This window comes from Dasypus novemcinctus, chromosome 3, assembly GCF_030445035.2.
Source record: "Dasypus novemcinctus isolate mDasNov1 chromosome 3, mDasNov1.1.hap2, whole genome shotgun sequence".
Taxonomy (NCBI): domain Eukaryota; kingdom Metazoa; phylum Chordata; class Mammalia; order Cingulata; family Dasypodidae; genus Dasypus; species Dasypus novemcinctus.
Genome location: NC_080675.1, coordinates 93,971,220 through 93,987,052, shown reverse-complemented (window position 1 = coordinate 93,987,052; position 15,833 = coordinate 93,971,220). Strand labels below are relative to the sequence as shown.

The 15,833-nt window shown below is 40.3% G+C and overlaps 1 gene segment (V, D, J or C); it reads left to right on the top strand.

Annotated features, from left to right (window-relative positions):
- Window positions 1–3,389: 3,389 nt before the first annotated feature.
- On the top strand, window positions 3,390–15,833 carry LOC139437673 (T cell receptor alpha variable 38-1-like). The segment is given in 2 exon segments: window positions 3,390–3,540; window positions 15,526–15,833. Coding segments are annotated over 2 exon segments (459 nt in total).

Sequence of the window (15,833 nt, the reverse complement as noted above, 5' to 3'; positions counted from 1 at the left end):
AGAATTTATATGGAGACAAATTTCAGTTCTGTATAAGGAAGAAATAACAATTAGAAGTTTCCCAAAACAAAACAGACTGCTGTAAGGTATAATATACTCCTAATTACTGGAAATATTCAAGTAAAATTGGAATGACTGTATTTCAGTGATACCACAAAAAAGATTATAAAGTAAAATGATTTTGTGTAAATCTAAAAATTTAAGTTTGGGGAAGACAGAAATGCCATAAAAGAACTGAACAACCAAAGAGCTTATAAGAATCACTTACAGCTTAATGGAACTTGAATTTTGAATTTGTACTTAATGCACACGTAGGATTTTTAATGAGGGAAATGTAAGAGAACACGTTCCAGGATAAATAAGCTGATCAAGGGAAAAGATAAAAATAATAATAAGCAAAAAGTTCTTGGGGAATTAAAAGTTTTTAAATGTTACTGAAAAAGACCAATTTTATGGTAAAATATTGGGAGATAAGATGTAACGTTAGCTTAAGACAATCATTACTGTAAGAGGACTGCACTCAGCCCCGAATTTTACCACCCTTACCATAAACATTAAGGAATGCTTTGGAACTGTTTTTCAGAAGGAGCCGTTACTCTAAATTTATTTTTATAAGATTTATTTTTATTTATATTTCTCCTTCTCCCCCCCCCCCCCCATTATGTGCTCACTGTCTGCTTTCTGTGTCTGTTCCTAGTGTGCTCTCTGTGTCTGTTTGTCTTCTTTTTATGAGGCACTGGGAACTGAACCCAGGACCTCCCATGTGGGAGGGAGGCACCCAATCATTTGAGCCACATCTACTCCCTGCTGGTTGTGTCTCTCATTGTTTCTCCTCATTGAATCATCTCATTGCATCATCTCATTATGTTATCTCATTGCATCATCTTGTTGCCTCGGCTTGCTGTGCCAGCCCATTGTGTCAGCTCCTGTCTTGTTCATCTTCTTTAGGAGGAACTGGGGACCAAACCCATGACCTCTCATGTGGTAGGAGGGCACCCACCTGCTTGACCCACTTCTGCTTCCCTCCTCTAAATTTAAACGATTAAAAAACATCAAAGATATACTTTTACAAGCACATTTCTAAACTTAAGGAAAACTGTGTTTCCATAATAATTCACTCAATGGACAGAAATATTTCTTTTCCCCTAATTAATTCTATGACCACATATTTCAGGAAAGGAAAAATCTAAACACTTTCCTCTATGACCACTTTCCAGTATGACTCATAACTTCTCTACATGCATTAACCTCATAAGGGTAAAAATTTTAATCAAATGATACAAAACAAACCAACAAAAATATAATTATACTCTGCTGTTCTTTATACTTTGTTCTGTTCCTTGTTTGGCTGCAAAACTCTTGAATGACTTTCAGTGAAGATATATTCTTAAATTCACATGAGATTTTCCTTACTTCAGGACCTACACAGGACTGGTTGAGATGTGTTCCCATGCACTTGCTTGCTCTCCAGGATATTGATTTGTGATAAGGATAAACCAGGCAAATCGATCCTTAGACATCAGGACTATTTTTCAATTTATGCTCCAGTGTTTTTCTTTTATCATCACAAACTTGTTTGTTGCCTAATTCTGTTTACTCATTGAAAAAACATGGCTTGAATACATAAAACAGAATGTTCTTTATACATGTGTAAGGTACATTTGTTACAACTAATGTGCAAATATTGAAACATAACTACTAACCGTGCTCAGTAATTTATGTTATAGTTTACATTTTAGACCATATCCTTCTATAAATTTTTGGTGAAATTTAACATGGCCTGTATTCATCATTGCAAGATCATGCAGAACAGTTCCATTGCCCCCTAAACACCCCCCCTTCCATCTATTCTATTCTTCCCTTCCTCTCCCCTCAAGGCCCACAGCGACCACCAGACTTCACTGCTTCAAGGACAAGATTCATAGAGAGATACTTGCAACAATGCTGAGGCCTTGACATACTAGTCTGTCCTCCCGTTAGGAACTACCCATGCTCTGGAGAGACACCCTCCCCTCTGTTTGAGAACATATCAGGACGCCTCAGGATGGAAGTACAACAGCTTCCCACTCATTGTATGGGTCTCCACCCACTGATATAACACACTATGACAAGATGAACACTCACACGCTCCCTAGAAGCCTGCCCCAGGTTCACCCTATGCTGAATGGCCCCCCATCAACACCCTAAACCAGTAACCCTTCCTTGTCATACTGTCAAAAGAGTTTTCTCAACATTGTAGTTTCAACCATGTACCACCAATTCCCAGGGTTTACCTGCTTCCTCCCCCAACCCTGCCCCCAGTGTCAGTTATAGGAGATACATGAGAGGAAGTTCATCTGGGCATACATATAAGGTATACAAATATGTTCAAATGTTCATGGGGCATTGCCACAGTGGGTAGAAATTCACAAAACAACAGAAAGAATACAGAATTCCCATCCTAGGGAGTTCTGCCACACTCTCCAATGGAACAGCAATGATCCCCCAAGTACAGGGGTAATAATCAGTGAAGAAGGATGGTCCATTGATGGGCCTTTGATACTGATGACTATGCTTATGAACTTTCTGCTCTTGAAATTTCAACTTAGCCTAGTGTTGCAGGATGCCTAAGAGTTACCTCCTGAGAGCCTCCATATTGCTCAAATGTGGCCACTCTCTAAGCCAAACTCAGCATATAAATGCATTACCTCCCCCGAGTATGAGACATGAGTCCTGGGGAGGAGCCTCCCTGGCACCAAGGGATTACTACCAAGCACCAGCTGGTGATGCAACTGGAAAAAGACATTGAATAAAAGGGAAATGTAGAGCAGCGGACTTGGCTCAGTGGTTAGGGCATCCCGTCTACCACATGGAAGGTCCGCGGTTCAAACCCCGGGCCTCCTTAACCCGTGTGCAGCTAGCCCATGCGCAGTGCTGATGCACGCAAGGAGTGCCATGCCACGCAGGAGTGTCCCCAGCGTAGAGGAGCCCCACACTCAAGGAGCGCGCCCCATAAGGAGAGCCGCCCAGTGCGAAAGAAAGTGCAGCCTGCCCAGGAATGGCACTGCACACACAGAGAGCTGACACAAGATGACACAACAAAAAGAAACACAGATTCCCATGCTGCTGACAACAACAGAAGCAGACAAAGATGACACAGCAAATAGACACAGAGAAGAGACAACCAGGGTGGGGGTGGGGGGGAAGGGGAGAGAAATAAAGAAATAAATAAATCTTTAAAAAACAAAAGGGAAATGTTATAAGATTAATAGTCTTCAAAGTGAGTCAGGAGGTCATCAGAGAGGTAACAGTTATGCACATCTCAGTAGGATCCCATAAGCAGCCAAAGTAGATGCTACTCCAAGTAGTGGGCTTCCTGAGGTCTACAGAGACACCCAGGTCATACGGTCATGGCAGATAGCTCCAGACTTTGGTGCCTTACCGGTAGGTCCTACTTTGAAGTTTATGCTCCCGAGTGTGACATAGTTGGCCTTAGATGTGACTCCTCTACACATGCCTCTTCTGTCCCTTTTATTGAACCTATAGTTGATACTGGATTTGGTAGGTGTATGTCCAAGAGACTTGAATCTCTGGGCTGGCCATGTGCCAGCTGGGTCCTGAGCCTCAGCGGACTTGCAACACCTATTTTCCAGTTCATTGAACTCACCCAGGACAGCTAACCAGGAGGTGAGGATGGACAGCCACCAAGCAAAGGAACCACAAACAAGAAAGTCCCATCTATCAGCCATATGGGATCAAAGCCCCCCCTCAGTTAGAGGTGGAATGAGCATCACCATGCCAGTATCCTCAGGATTGGGGAATAAAATATGGACTGACATGGACTTAATGGCATTCTACTATAGACTTATTGTGATTCTAGCAATGGAAGAAATTATATCATTGATGTGGAGACAATGGCCACTGGAGTTGCTGAAGCCAGGGAGAGGGAAAAAGGTACAATATGGGGTTACTTTCAGGATTTGAAATTGTCCTGAATGACACTGCAAAGACAGAAACAGGACATTATATATCCTGCCATAACCTACTGAAAGGAGTGGGAGAGAGTGTAAATGACAATGTTAAACTATAATCCATGCAGAGTGGCAATGCTTCCAAAATGTGTTCATCAATTGCAATGAATGTAGTGCACTAATGAAAGAAGTTGTTAATGGGGGAAAAGCAGGAGGTGTGGGGAGTGGGGAGTATGGGAATCCCCTACATTTTTAATGTAACTTTTTATGTAATTTATGTATCTTTTAAAAATAAATAAAAAATATATTAACTTTAAAAAAACAGAAAGTTTCTTCAGGTTGCAATGCACTAAATTTTTAGGGATCTTGTAGCTCCACTCTTCTATTTGAAGGGGCACGGTTTTTTTGTTTGTTTGTTTGTTTTTTAAAGATTTATTTTTTATTTATTTCTCTCTCCTTCCTCCCTCCCCCCAGTTGCCTGCTCTCTGTGTCCATTTGCTGTGTGCTCTTTTGTGACCGCTTCTATCCCTATCAAGTGGCACCAGGAATCTGTGTTTCTTTTTGTTGCATCATCTTGTTGTGTCAGTCTCTGTGTGTGCAGTGCCATTTTTGGGCAGGCTGCACTTTCTTTCGTGCTCGGCAGCTCTCCTTACGTGGTGCACTCCTTGCACGTGGGGCTCTCCTACATGTGGGACACCCCTGCGTGGCACCGCACTCCTTGCGCACATCAGCAATGTGCATGGGCCAGCTGCACACGGGTCAAGGAGGCCCGGGGTTTGAACCGTGGACCTCCCATGTGATAGGCAGACGCCCTATCCATTGGGCCAAGTCCACTTCCCGAGGGACAGGTTTTGAGACTTAGGCAAACACCTAAAAAGTAGGCATCTCCAAATAACAAAAAAAAAAATCTATCTTTAGTAACTGAGTCTTATTTGCATCTCATTCATAAAGAGAAAAGCACTCTTCAAAAATAAACACTGAAAATAGTGAGGACAAGAAACCTACTTTATTGAATAAAAGACTTTCTATAACATTATTCAGTGATAGATGTGAAAATTTCCAGTCAAAATTATCACCTTTTATTTTCATTAAATATTTAGCCAGGATGAACCATCCCAGAAAAACAACTAGTGGATTTAAATTAATCATACATACCATTGTTTCTGTCAATGAAAGATTTTCTTAGTGCAGAATTATAGGTAAAATTGTAGACTCATTTGGGGTCTTGAGTGAGTGGAAAAGATCAAGAATAATATGAGAGAAAGGGGGAAGAATTGGGAAGGGACCCATGAACAATGTTTTCACCAAAAGTGCACATTCAAGAGATGCTTTAATCTATCATCATGATCAAAACTTGAAAGAGATACTAGAAAAGGTTTGCAGCACCTCAAAACTAAAAACTATTGTGGAAAAGGTGCTAAGCATAAAGATTCAAACAACAAATAAGTAAACTTTGCAGACATTCATTTTAGTGGGCATCTCTGGGTTTGTTTGCTTGCTTTACGTTTTGTTTGTTTGCCCAGCAGAGCTGCCACATATTATTGTGAGATGTGCAAGTTATTCATTGCATAACTCTAGTGGGATATTATTCACATCTTAGTTTAAGAGCTGAAGAAAGATAGACTTCTGATGGCATCAACTGAGCCTATGAATTCAGTCCTGCCTGGAGATGCACCAATCAAAATTCTCTCTTTTGGAATTAAGACAGCATGAGTTGAGATATGTCATTTATAACCAATAGAGCTATACTTAATCATCCAAAAGAGGCATGAGGGAAGCTTTTGGTTTTGGATTCTTTCATAAGTTGAATGTATGGTACATAGAAGCATTTCCTAGTCACAGTTAGTCATACCTAAAGTTATGTAAAGGTAGATAATCACTGATCTAGCTCATTATGGGAAATAAGAGTCATGTTAATTCTTAGTATGTTTTATGGATTTCTGATTGTAAAAATTTGGAAATATAATATAAAACATCCATATAACTGCCACACAGACATAAGTACTTGTTTCAATCCTTTTCATGCTTTTGCACAATATTATATCATACTGTAGGAGCAATGTTATATCCTTTTATTTATAGTCTAATCTTTGTCATTAAAAACATCTTGAATTCATACTTTGATTGTCAACTTTTTCATACCATATATATATCACACTTAACTTTATAATTGTTCTATTTTGTTAAATATTTTGATTATTTCTAATATTTTAATCATTTTATTTTATTTTATTTTTTAAAGATTTATTTTTATTTATTTAATTGCCCTCCCCTGGTTGTCTGTTTTCTGTGTCCTCTTGCTGCCTCTTGTTTCTTTGTCGGCTTCTGTTGTCATCAGCTGCACGGGAAGTGTGGGCGGTGCCATTCCTCGGCTGGCTGCTCCCTCCTTCACACTGGGCGGCTCTCCTTACGGGGCGCACTCCCTGCGCGTGGGGCTCCCCTACGCGGGGGACACCCCTGCGTGACGCGGCACTCCCTGTGCGCATCAGCACTGCGCATGGGCCAGCTCCACCCGGCTTGAACCGCGGGCCTCCCATGTGGTAGACGGACGCCCTAACCACTGGGCCAAAGTCCGTTTCCCTTAATCATTTTAAAGAGCATTATAAGCATCTTTAAATATAACTTTTCATTAGCATTTCTCACTATTTCATTAGGAGAGCACCTTGGAACTGAACTTAATAAGTCAAAGGGAAAAATGGTTTACAGTCTTTGTTTCTTGTCCCTCTTAATAATATAACTCCTTTAAATTCTTTCTAAATTCATTATCTGCATTTCCCTAACCCTTTTCTTTCTTGAGCACACTCCAAATTTTCAACCATTCCACTGGAGCCATTCTTGTCAAGGTCATCAATAGTCTTCATATTAATAAATTACCATTCTTTACTTTATTGAATTTCTCAGAAGAATTTGACTTCATGGCTACTCTCTCCTTCTTTTCTTGAATTCTGGATTGCCACACTCTCCTGGTTTTCTTCCTTTCTCACCAACCACTCATTCTCATTCTCTTCTGATCTTGATGAGGATTCAGTCCTCAAACTTCTTTTCACTCTACATTTAAGCTTTAAGTAATCTTGTCCAGGAATTCCACTTTAAAGAACATCTATGAACTGATGGCACCCAAATTTATATGTCCATCGCAATCCTCTCCAATAAAGCCTGCTATAGCTTTTATAGTATCTACATTGAATGTCTCTTTGACATCTAAAATTTAACATATCCAAATCATAATGCAGGATTGCTTCACCAGAGGCTCTTCCCGCACTCTTCCTCATCTCAGTAAAATGATAATACAATTTATCTGTTTATTGGAGCCCAAAACTTGGGAATCTTCTTTAACCTTCTTTCTCTCACCTCCCAACGTTACCCAAACAAACCAGCTACATTGGATTTATTTTCTGTCAGAAAAAGTCTGACTTTTTTCAATTCAAATAAGGATATTACATGACAGGTCTCAGTGACAAACAACTCATCTCTGAATTCTAATTCTAAAATAGATAAAGCAAGGACTCTTGTCTTGAGGTTGTTGCCTGTAAAAATAAATAAAACCAAATAGAGTTACTTTGGCTAAGAGATTTAAAATAGAGTCAGGAGGTCATTCTGGAGATTTCTTTTCAGCAAATATCAGTCAAATATCACAAACTGCCATATATGCAAAGCCTCAAGTAACGATGTTCCTTAAAACAGCAAACTTCTGGACAACATAAAGCAAGCCACAAGATAAAGAAATGGGTTAACTATCAAACCTGAAGGAGAATTGGAGTACCCCAAATGTCCACCAATAACAAACAGCTTGTCTAATCTTCCTTATCTTTAAAAACATTTGCCTGGAAATGCCAAGAGGGCACAATTTTGATTGCTACCTGAATCTGTGCTCCCTAAACTGCAGCTCTGAGATTCCAAATAAATGTCTTTATTGACTTACAGCTTAGTTTGTTATTTCTAGGTTAGTATGCCTCATTAAACGATATCCTTGTCTTGCAATATTTCTTGTTTAGCTGTTAAGGACTCTCCATAAGAAGTCAGAAGCTAATGGACTGCCCTTTCATTTGGTACACTGGGAATTTAGTATTCTGGAGCAATCTACTAAAGTAAGATTCAGAATGGTTGAGATGTACTCTTTTTTTTTTTTTTTTTTGAAGAAAGGGAAAGGAAGGGAAAGCAGAAGCAGCATGGCATCTAGTCTTCAAGCATCTTCTAAGACAGACAAATTTTAAGAAATAATACACTAGAAGTTGAGGATTGGAAAATGGATTCCTTTTAAATTGTCTTTATTTGTAGAACACTTAGAAAGTCTCCATATATCTCCAGGAGCACAGGCACCCCAGTATGACGACTGATGGTATAAATGGGTCACTATTACAAACACATCCAATCACTAGCAATGTGATACCTAAAAGGGATACAAGTTATTTTAACATATTACTGAAAAGCCATTTCCCTCCCACTCATTTGAAATGTTGTCTTTATCACATGTTGAATATCCATATACAATTGGGTTTAATTTTTTACTTGCTGTTCCATTTAATTGACTTGTCAGCCTATTCTTATTTCCTTAAAACTAATTTTTACTTAAACATTTTCTTTTCCTTTTCTCCCTTTTTATTCATTTGCAATAGAAAATTTGTACTTTTCTTCCAGCAAACTTTTTGTTTTATATGTGAATGCTTTTTAAAAGTTATTGCTTATATTACAACCTACCTACTTGCAGTGGGTTTTCTCTGATTCTTTTGGATTTTCTGATGTTTTGTTTCCAATTCTTATGCTTCAATTGTTTTCTCTGGGTTGACTGCATTAGCTAGTTGTTCCAACATAATTTTTTTTTTGCTTGCTGTCTGCTCGTTGTCTGTTTGTTTTGTTTTGTTTTGTTACCTCTTAAGTGCATATGCTTTGCTTCTACACTTTCCTATGGTAGTAATTGCTGTTGCCTATCATATACCGCCCTCTAGAGTTAGCTAACTTTATGTGTGTGTGTGTATTTTGCCTTTCTAACTGTACAATTAGCATCCTGTTGAGATATTGTACTTTGTACATTTTTAAACATCCCATGGGTCAAGCTGAATGCACTTTAGGTAGCCAACACTCAGCATTTATTGTTGGCCTTCCACGACCATTGTCTATCATTGCTCAAGAGAATCGTTAATCACCTTTAACTAGTCACTTCCCTGTTGGTACTCACCTGAAATGATGGGGAAAATAATTATCATAAGGTTCTTAGGGAAGTGTACCGATTTACAAATAACTAGATCCTCCAGGGATCACTCCACGTGGCTGTCATTTTCTTCTCAAACAGAGGTAAAAGAACAACAGAATGTAAGATGGCATCCTCTTTGAATCTTCCATCTCCAGGAAGAAGCCAACTCCAGTATGAGCTAGAATTGCACTGCTATTTTTTTGGTGTGCTTCAGGGAAAATCCTGGGAGGTACAGAGTCTCCCTGTTGCATGTAAGTTCATGCATGACGAAGAATGGAAGGTTAACCTCCATGATTAACCCCAAAGATCACAGCTCTCTACTTATCACAGACTCTTAGCCACTTACCTAACTCCCACAGTAAGAAATTAAAGGAGAAAGTGCAGCAGATATTCCAGACACAGGGATTCATCCAGGGAATGTAGCTAAGGAAATGTGCTGAAGCATTAGGCGTCTGTGGTCAACGGAATAAGCCCTGAGTGCTAAGAATAGACAAAGATCTTTCTTCTTTGGCTTCTCCTCCTCTTGAATATAATCCTTGTTAAAAATATAGTTGACCATAAAACAGGGTTTCAGATAACCAACATCCAAACTGTGAAAAATTAGTGGAATCTGCACAGGTGCCCAACTCTAAATATAAGAAGCACTTGGAGTTTTGCAAAGGCACTCATATTTTCCATGTCAGTCAGATATCAGATTGCTGTCTGGCACCTAAGAACATTTTAAGAGGAGGGATATTATATTTTACTGCCCTTTTAAAGAGAGAGAATTTGGAAAAACTCTAACTCTTTTAACTAATTCAAAGCTCTTCAGATTGAGATATATAATAAAGCCAATGGTGACCTTAACTCGTTGATGGAAAGAACCAGGTTTTCTCTCAACCTTTTATTTATACCTCTTAGAATCTAGTATAGTGTCATATAGGGAAAGAAACTGCATAGATTTTCATTAAAGATGAGATGACAAGACTGAGGAGAAGAGTTACAGGTCTTAAAGATATTCATATAGATACCACTGGGAGAATGTTTTAACAGTAGGTTTTCTCTTTTTACCTTTTGCTTTTTGCTTCTCTGTATTATGGTCTATCTTCCTTTAATTTAACATAACAAACTACTTTGTATTAAAAGGAAAATGAAGTTATTTAATAAAAGCGTTCAGACCACATGGGAGCAGTGCTTCACTTGACAGAAATGACTGGTGGGGAACTAGAACAGAGGGAATGGGAGGGGGAGAGGGCAGATTTGGTGATGTGTTTCATGTGACCAAAAGATTTTGATTGGTTGGGAAAACAGAATGAAGATCACTGGGTTTTCAAACCAAATCTAGGGCAGTGAAGAGGTCCACTGAACATGTTCAGTTCCAGGGCTCCATTCTGAATCCTCAGAGCCTCCTAAGAAAGAATGGAGACTCCCCTGAATGCTTCACTGATGCTCCAGTGTCTGCAGCTAACCTGTGTGTGTGGGGGGGGGGAGGGGGAGTGAGGAGGAGAGAGGTTAGATGAGGAGGGAAGGAATGGAGGGAAAGTAGGAGCAACTCTAGCAATAAAATTGAGAACATCCCAGGGACAAACCAGGGTTATATGCTAAAAAATGTGAAACAAACAAGGAAAAATATGGAAAATGATCAAAACACACGCTTCTTATGTATGAATATCATTTCATTCCTCATTAATAAGCTCAAATAGAAACTGCAGGTGGAGCAGACTCCTCCTTCCCTGAAAGTCACTGAAGGCAAGAGCTTCACACTGAACTGGTTCCAAAGATGGCACTCCAGCTTTATTCCAATGGTTTAAGCAGGACCCTGGGAAGGCCTCATCTCCCGACAGAAGTGATGAAATGAGAGAGATAGTATCTGTGGCAGATAAGCAGACAGCCTTAATAAAGGAGACCAGCACTTTTCCTGGTTCATTAGAGATTCCTGGTTGCACAACTCATCCATATTCTGTGTGCAGCAAGTACACAGGGCCCCTCCAGACCTGTACACTGTACCTAGCCAGGCATGCCTTTTATAGGGGCTCTGGGGACACCTACTTTAACTTTGCCATGGGCAAAGGGAAATGTGAGTGGCTTTTTATAACATAATGTCAAATGTTTCATTTGAAGACCAAGTACAGAGGGATAATGTTTTGAAATGCTATCTGATGCGTTTTCTTTCTAAGCATGAAAACTCTGTTAAAACAAGTCCAAAATTTGAGGCTTAAAATCAAAAAGGAGGGAACACTGAAAAACAGAGATTGAAGAGAGGAAAATTCTTGTTTCTGAGCTCTTTTGTAGACATTTTACAAATCTATAGAAAATACAAAATCTTGCAAACTGTGACCATCAAATTCAGTAGCAGGAGAAAAAAATTTTTTGGCATTCCAAAAAATTGACTTAGAAGATCAAGTACCAAAACTTGAGAGAGAAAAAACCAGAAAGTTTATAAAGAAGAGAGTGAAAAGAGAACATAACAGGACGGAAAACCTGTTTCCTACTTAAAAGGGAATAAAAGTTCAACCGCTGACTGGAGAAAAAGCCAAGGGAGTATGACGAAAGACTATAAATAGTGGGGCTTTGACAAGTGCTGAGCAGTCTACTCTTTTCCTGAGCAAAGTGCAGTGAGATGGGTGACTTTCAATGGCATTTAGAGATGACCTTGAACTGAAGCAGGAATGAATTCAGGTCCAGACTCTTAGGACGATTGTGCCTTATGTCAATACCCATCAGAAAGTGGCCACTATAGAGGAAGTGCTGCTGAACAAACAAGTGGACAAGGTGGTCCATCCAGAGATTGTCAACCAGCCTAGGTCCTTGTCCACTTCAGGGCTTAAACAATGGATCCTTGAAGAGATTAGCCAAGGTGACAGAATAGAGCCTGATTTAGCTACTTCTGCTGCTAAATATCCAACTTATCAGTAGTAGAAACAACGCTGAGTCTTCAATGTGGAATCACACCTCAAGCAGACCAACCAGTTACTTTCATAGTGGTTCTGAGTTGAGTACTTCCTCTCTGGTGGTGGTAGTAGTTTTTTTCTTCTTGGGGTTAATGCATATTTTGGATATGGGTTAGCCTTCCCTTACAGCACTAGCTGAGGGCTCACAGGGTGTGAATGATCATCATGACAATCACGGGATTTCAAAGCTTCTTGAACCAAAGGACCCACCATATATCAAGGGAGTGTGACAATGGTAAGTGGCCATTGACTACACTGATCCTAATATATATAATATTATCCATAGTTAAATACAGTACTGAGCACCAGTTTAGGAGGTTGGAGACATGCTCTTCAAGATGGTACTGTGTCCTTGTTAGCTCATATATATGGGTCTGGGAACCAAGGAGTAGAAACAGGACTCTCCTGCATCAACCCCCACTTTCTTGCTTTGTGTTCCCCAAAGTTTAGGCTCTAGTTTAGGCTCCAAGTTTAGATTTTGTTTCCCTTTGAGAAGATGGGGAAGGGAGATGCTTCAGCTAGGGACACATTTTCACCACACCAAAATTTCAGCTTCTGGTCATTTAGAGCAGAGAGCAATGGAAGGCATTATTACAGGAGCAGGAATAATCAAGTACCATGAGGATATAGGGTTGTTGCTACCTAATGGGAGCTGGAAAAAATATGTCTAAAATGCAAGGGTTTCAATGGGATGCTTTTTGGTCATTCAATGCCAGTGTTTACTGTAAACAGGTAATTGTAGCAGCTATGGCCTGACACAGGCAGAATAACCAGGGACTTAGACCCCTTGGGATGGAGGTCTATATTACCTCCCTGCAGAAAAAGTCCAGACCAACAGAATTGTTGGCCAAAGGTGAGGAGAGTCAAGAATGGGTGGTATAAGAGGTAGAGGGAGGGAGATAATAAATGTTAATTATAGCCTTGGGGTCAACTGCAGCAACTGTGATTTGTCCTACTAACCCTTTTGTTGTTCTTTTAACTTTTTTTTTTTTAAGAACAAATGATCTGTATGAACTTAGCATAGAACACAGTGGATCTGAGCAGTGCAAGGACAAACTACAAACGCTGTCAATGCCCCACCTCTATCCCCATGGCACTCACCTCTACACACTGGACATTGCTTATGAAGAAATGTAGCAACTCTGAGGACTATTTTCTGGCCATAGGAGCACATAGGTCAATGCACAGGGCAAGCCAGAAGTGCCAGGGAGTTAATGCACCATAAGCATCCCTCAAATAGTGAGGAAGAAGAGGGTTTGGATAATTACTCTAGCTTCTTCACGCCCCATTGGGATAACTCCAAAGGACAGTAATTGTCTCCCAGCTAGATTAGGCTCTGACTGCCCTCAGTGGCAACTGGCTTGATGGTCTACCTAGGCTGTCTTCCCTCCCCTGATTCAGTCCCCCCCTCATCCACCAATGCTTCCTAGAACTACCTTACAAATAAACTACTTACACACAAACCTTTAAATTAGGGTTGACATTTGGGGATCTAGAACCAAAATATAGTAATTCAAATCAAGGAATAAGAATGAGAAGGCTCTAGAAGAAATTCTGGTACCTCTGCTTCCATTTCTGTCAAGCTGTCTTTGGGGTACAGGGGAAGTTCAGTGGCCTCATTCAGTGCTAATCCCAGCTTTCACAGCTCCCTGCACTTCTCTCAGGAAGAAGACTTGGCCACCAATCTCTGAGTTATTGAGAACCCAGGCTTCCTAGACAGACACCAGAAAGTATACTCTCATAGCCATCATCCACACTCTCAGTTTGGGGGACTCCAACTCTGTGGTTATAAGAGTATCCCTGACACTCCCTCTGAAAACTCAAAATTCTAATGTATCATAGTAAGATTTCTAAAATGTTCTCTGTTCACAATATTTTCTCAAAGGGAATGAAATATTTTCTCAAAGGGAACTCTATGGTTATAAGAGTATCCCTGACACTCCCTCTGAAAACTGAAAATTCTAATGTATCATAGTAAGATTTCTAAAATGTTCTCTGTTCACAATATTTTCTCAAAGGGAATGAAAGTGATGAGAACAACTCATAACATGAGTTGTTGGAGGTGATTCAATGCTAATGAGAGCTTCTGCAGTAATTATTTCAGAGCAAGCATGTCATTTTAAAAAAATCTCTCCATGGAAAATAAAACTACAATTAAACATTTCATGTCCTGCTTCTGCTTACTCTGAATTTCATCAATGCTTTTTTCAGTCACCAGCATATATCTTTATTTTTTTTAAAGCTTTATTTTATTTATTTATTTCCCCTTCTTTCCCCTCCCCCAGCTGTCTGTTCTCTGTTCTGTGTGTCCATTCGCTGCGTGTTTTTTCTTTGTCCTCTTCTGTTGTCAGCGGCACGGGAATCTGTGTTTCTTTTTGTTACATCACCTTGTTGTGTCAGTTCTCCATGAGTGCGGTGCCATTCCTGGGCAGGCTGCACTTTCTTTCGTGCTGGACGGCTCTCCTTAGGGGGCACACTCCTTGCACATGGGGCTCCCCTACAGCGGGGGTCACCCCTGCGTGGCAGGACACTCCTTGCGTGCATCAGCAGTGCGCGTGGGCCAGCTCCACACGGGTCAAGGAGGCCTGGGGTTTGAACCACAGACCTCCCACGTGGTAGGCAGATGCCCTACCCACTGGGCCAAATCTGCTTCCCAGCGTATACCTTTAAATCTCATTCTTTGATTGAGAAATTGTAAAACTATAAAGAATAGAAAACATTTATATGGCATATGTATTCTCATCATTCATATTAAATTGTTGACAGTACCATATTTGCTTCATCCATTTTATTAAAAAAGAAAATAAAAACTTCAGTCCAAATTTGCCACTTCTTCATATGAACCCTGCCACTTCTGCCTACCATTCCAGATTTTCTCATTCTTGTCTCCAAGATTAGATTTTATCATAAATGAATTTGCCAGCTCTATTTCCTCTTGATTTTAGTCCTGGAATAAAAGAAATCAGGAAACATTTTCACTTTCATTTGAAAGTATAACTGTAGGCTTATTTTCTGAAAGGCCAAAAAAGACTTAGAAAAGCTTTCCTCAGTGAGACATAATCACACACCCACCTATCACACCATTTCTTGCTCTGAAGCAGAAGTGTTGCTGAGCAGAGATGGGAGCCCAGATCAGAGCAAGAGCCTTTTCATACTGCAGAGGAGCAGCCAGCATGACACCTGTTAGCTTGCTGTGGGCAGTCATGACCTCCACATGTCTTGGTAAGGATGGCGCAGGTCTTTATGATAGTATCTAATGGGACTGTGAAGAAGGAGAGGAGATTAAGGAACTCCTTTGGCTCACAGGACTTAGCTATACTGGGAGGCAGAAAGCTATGTTCTGCCTGGGATTTGGAGGTGAGGAAGGAAACCAGCTTGCGAGTCTGTCTGCTTTCCTCTCTGCATTGACACCTCACCTAGTGCTTTCTCTCTCTCTCTCTCCTCTTTCCCATAGGATCCAGCCTGGCCCAGACAGTCAATCAGTCTCAACCAGAAATGTCTGTGCAGGAGGCAGAGATGGCAACCCTGGACTGCATGTATGACACGAGTGATAGTAATTATTATCTATTCTGGTACAAGCAAAGGTCCAGCGGGGAGATGATTTTCATTATTCGCCAGGATGCTTATAAGCAACAGAATGCAGTACAGAATCGTTTTTCTGTGAACTTCCAGAAAGCAGCCAGATCCTTCAGTCTCAAGATCTCAGACTCACAGCTGGGGGATGCTGCAGTATATTTCTGTGCTTTGGGGGATGCACAGTGA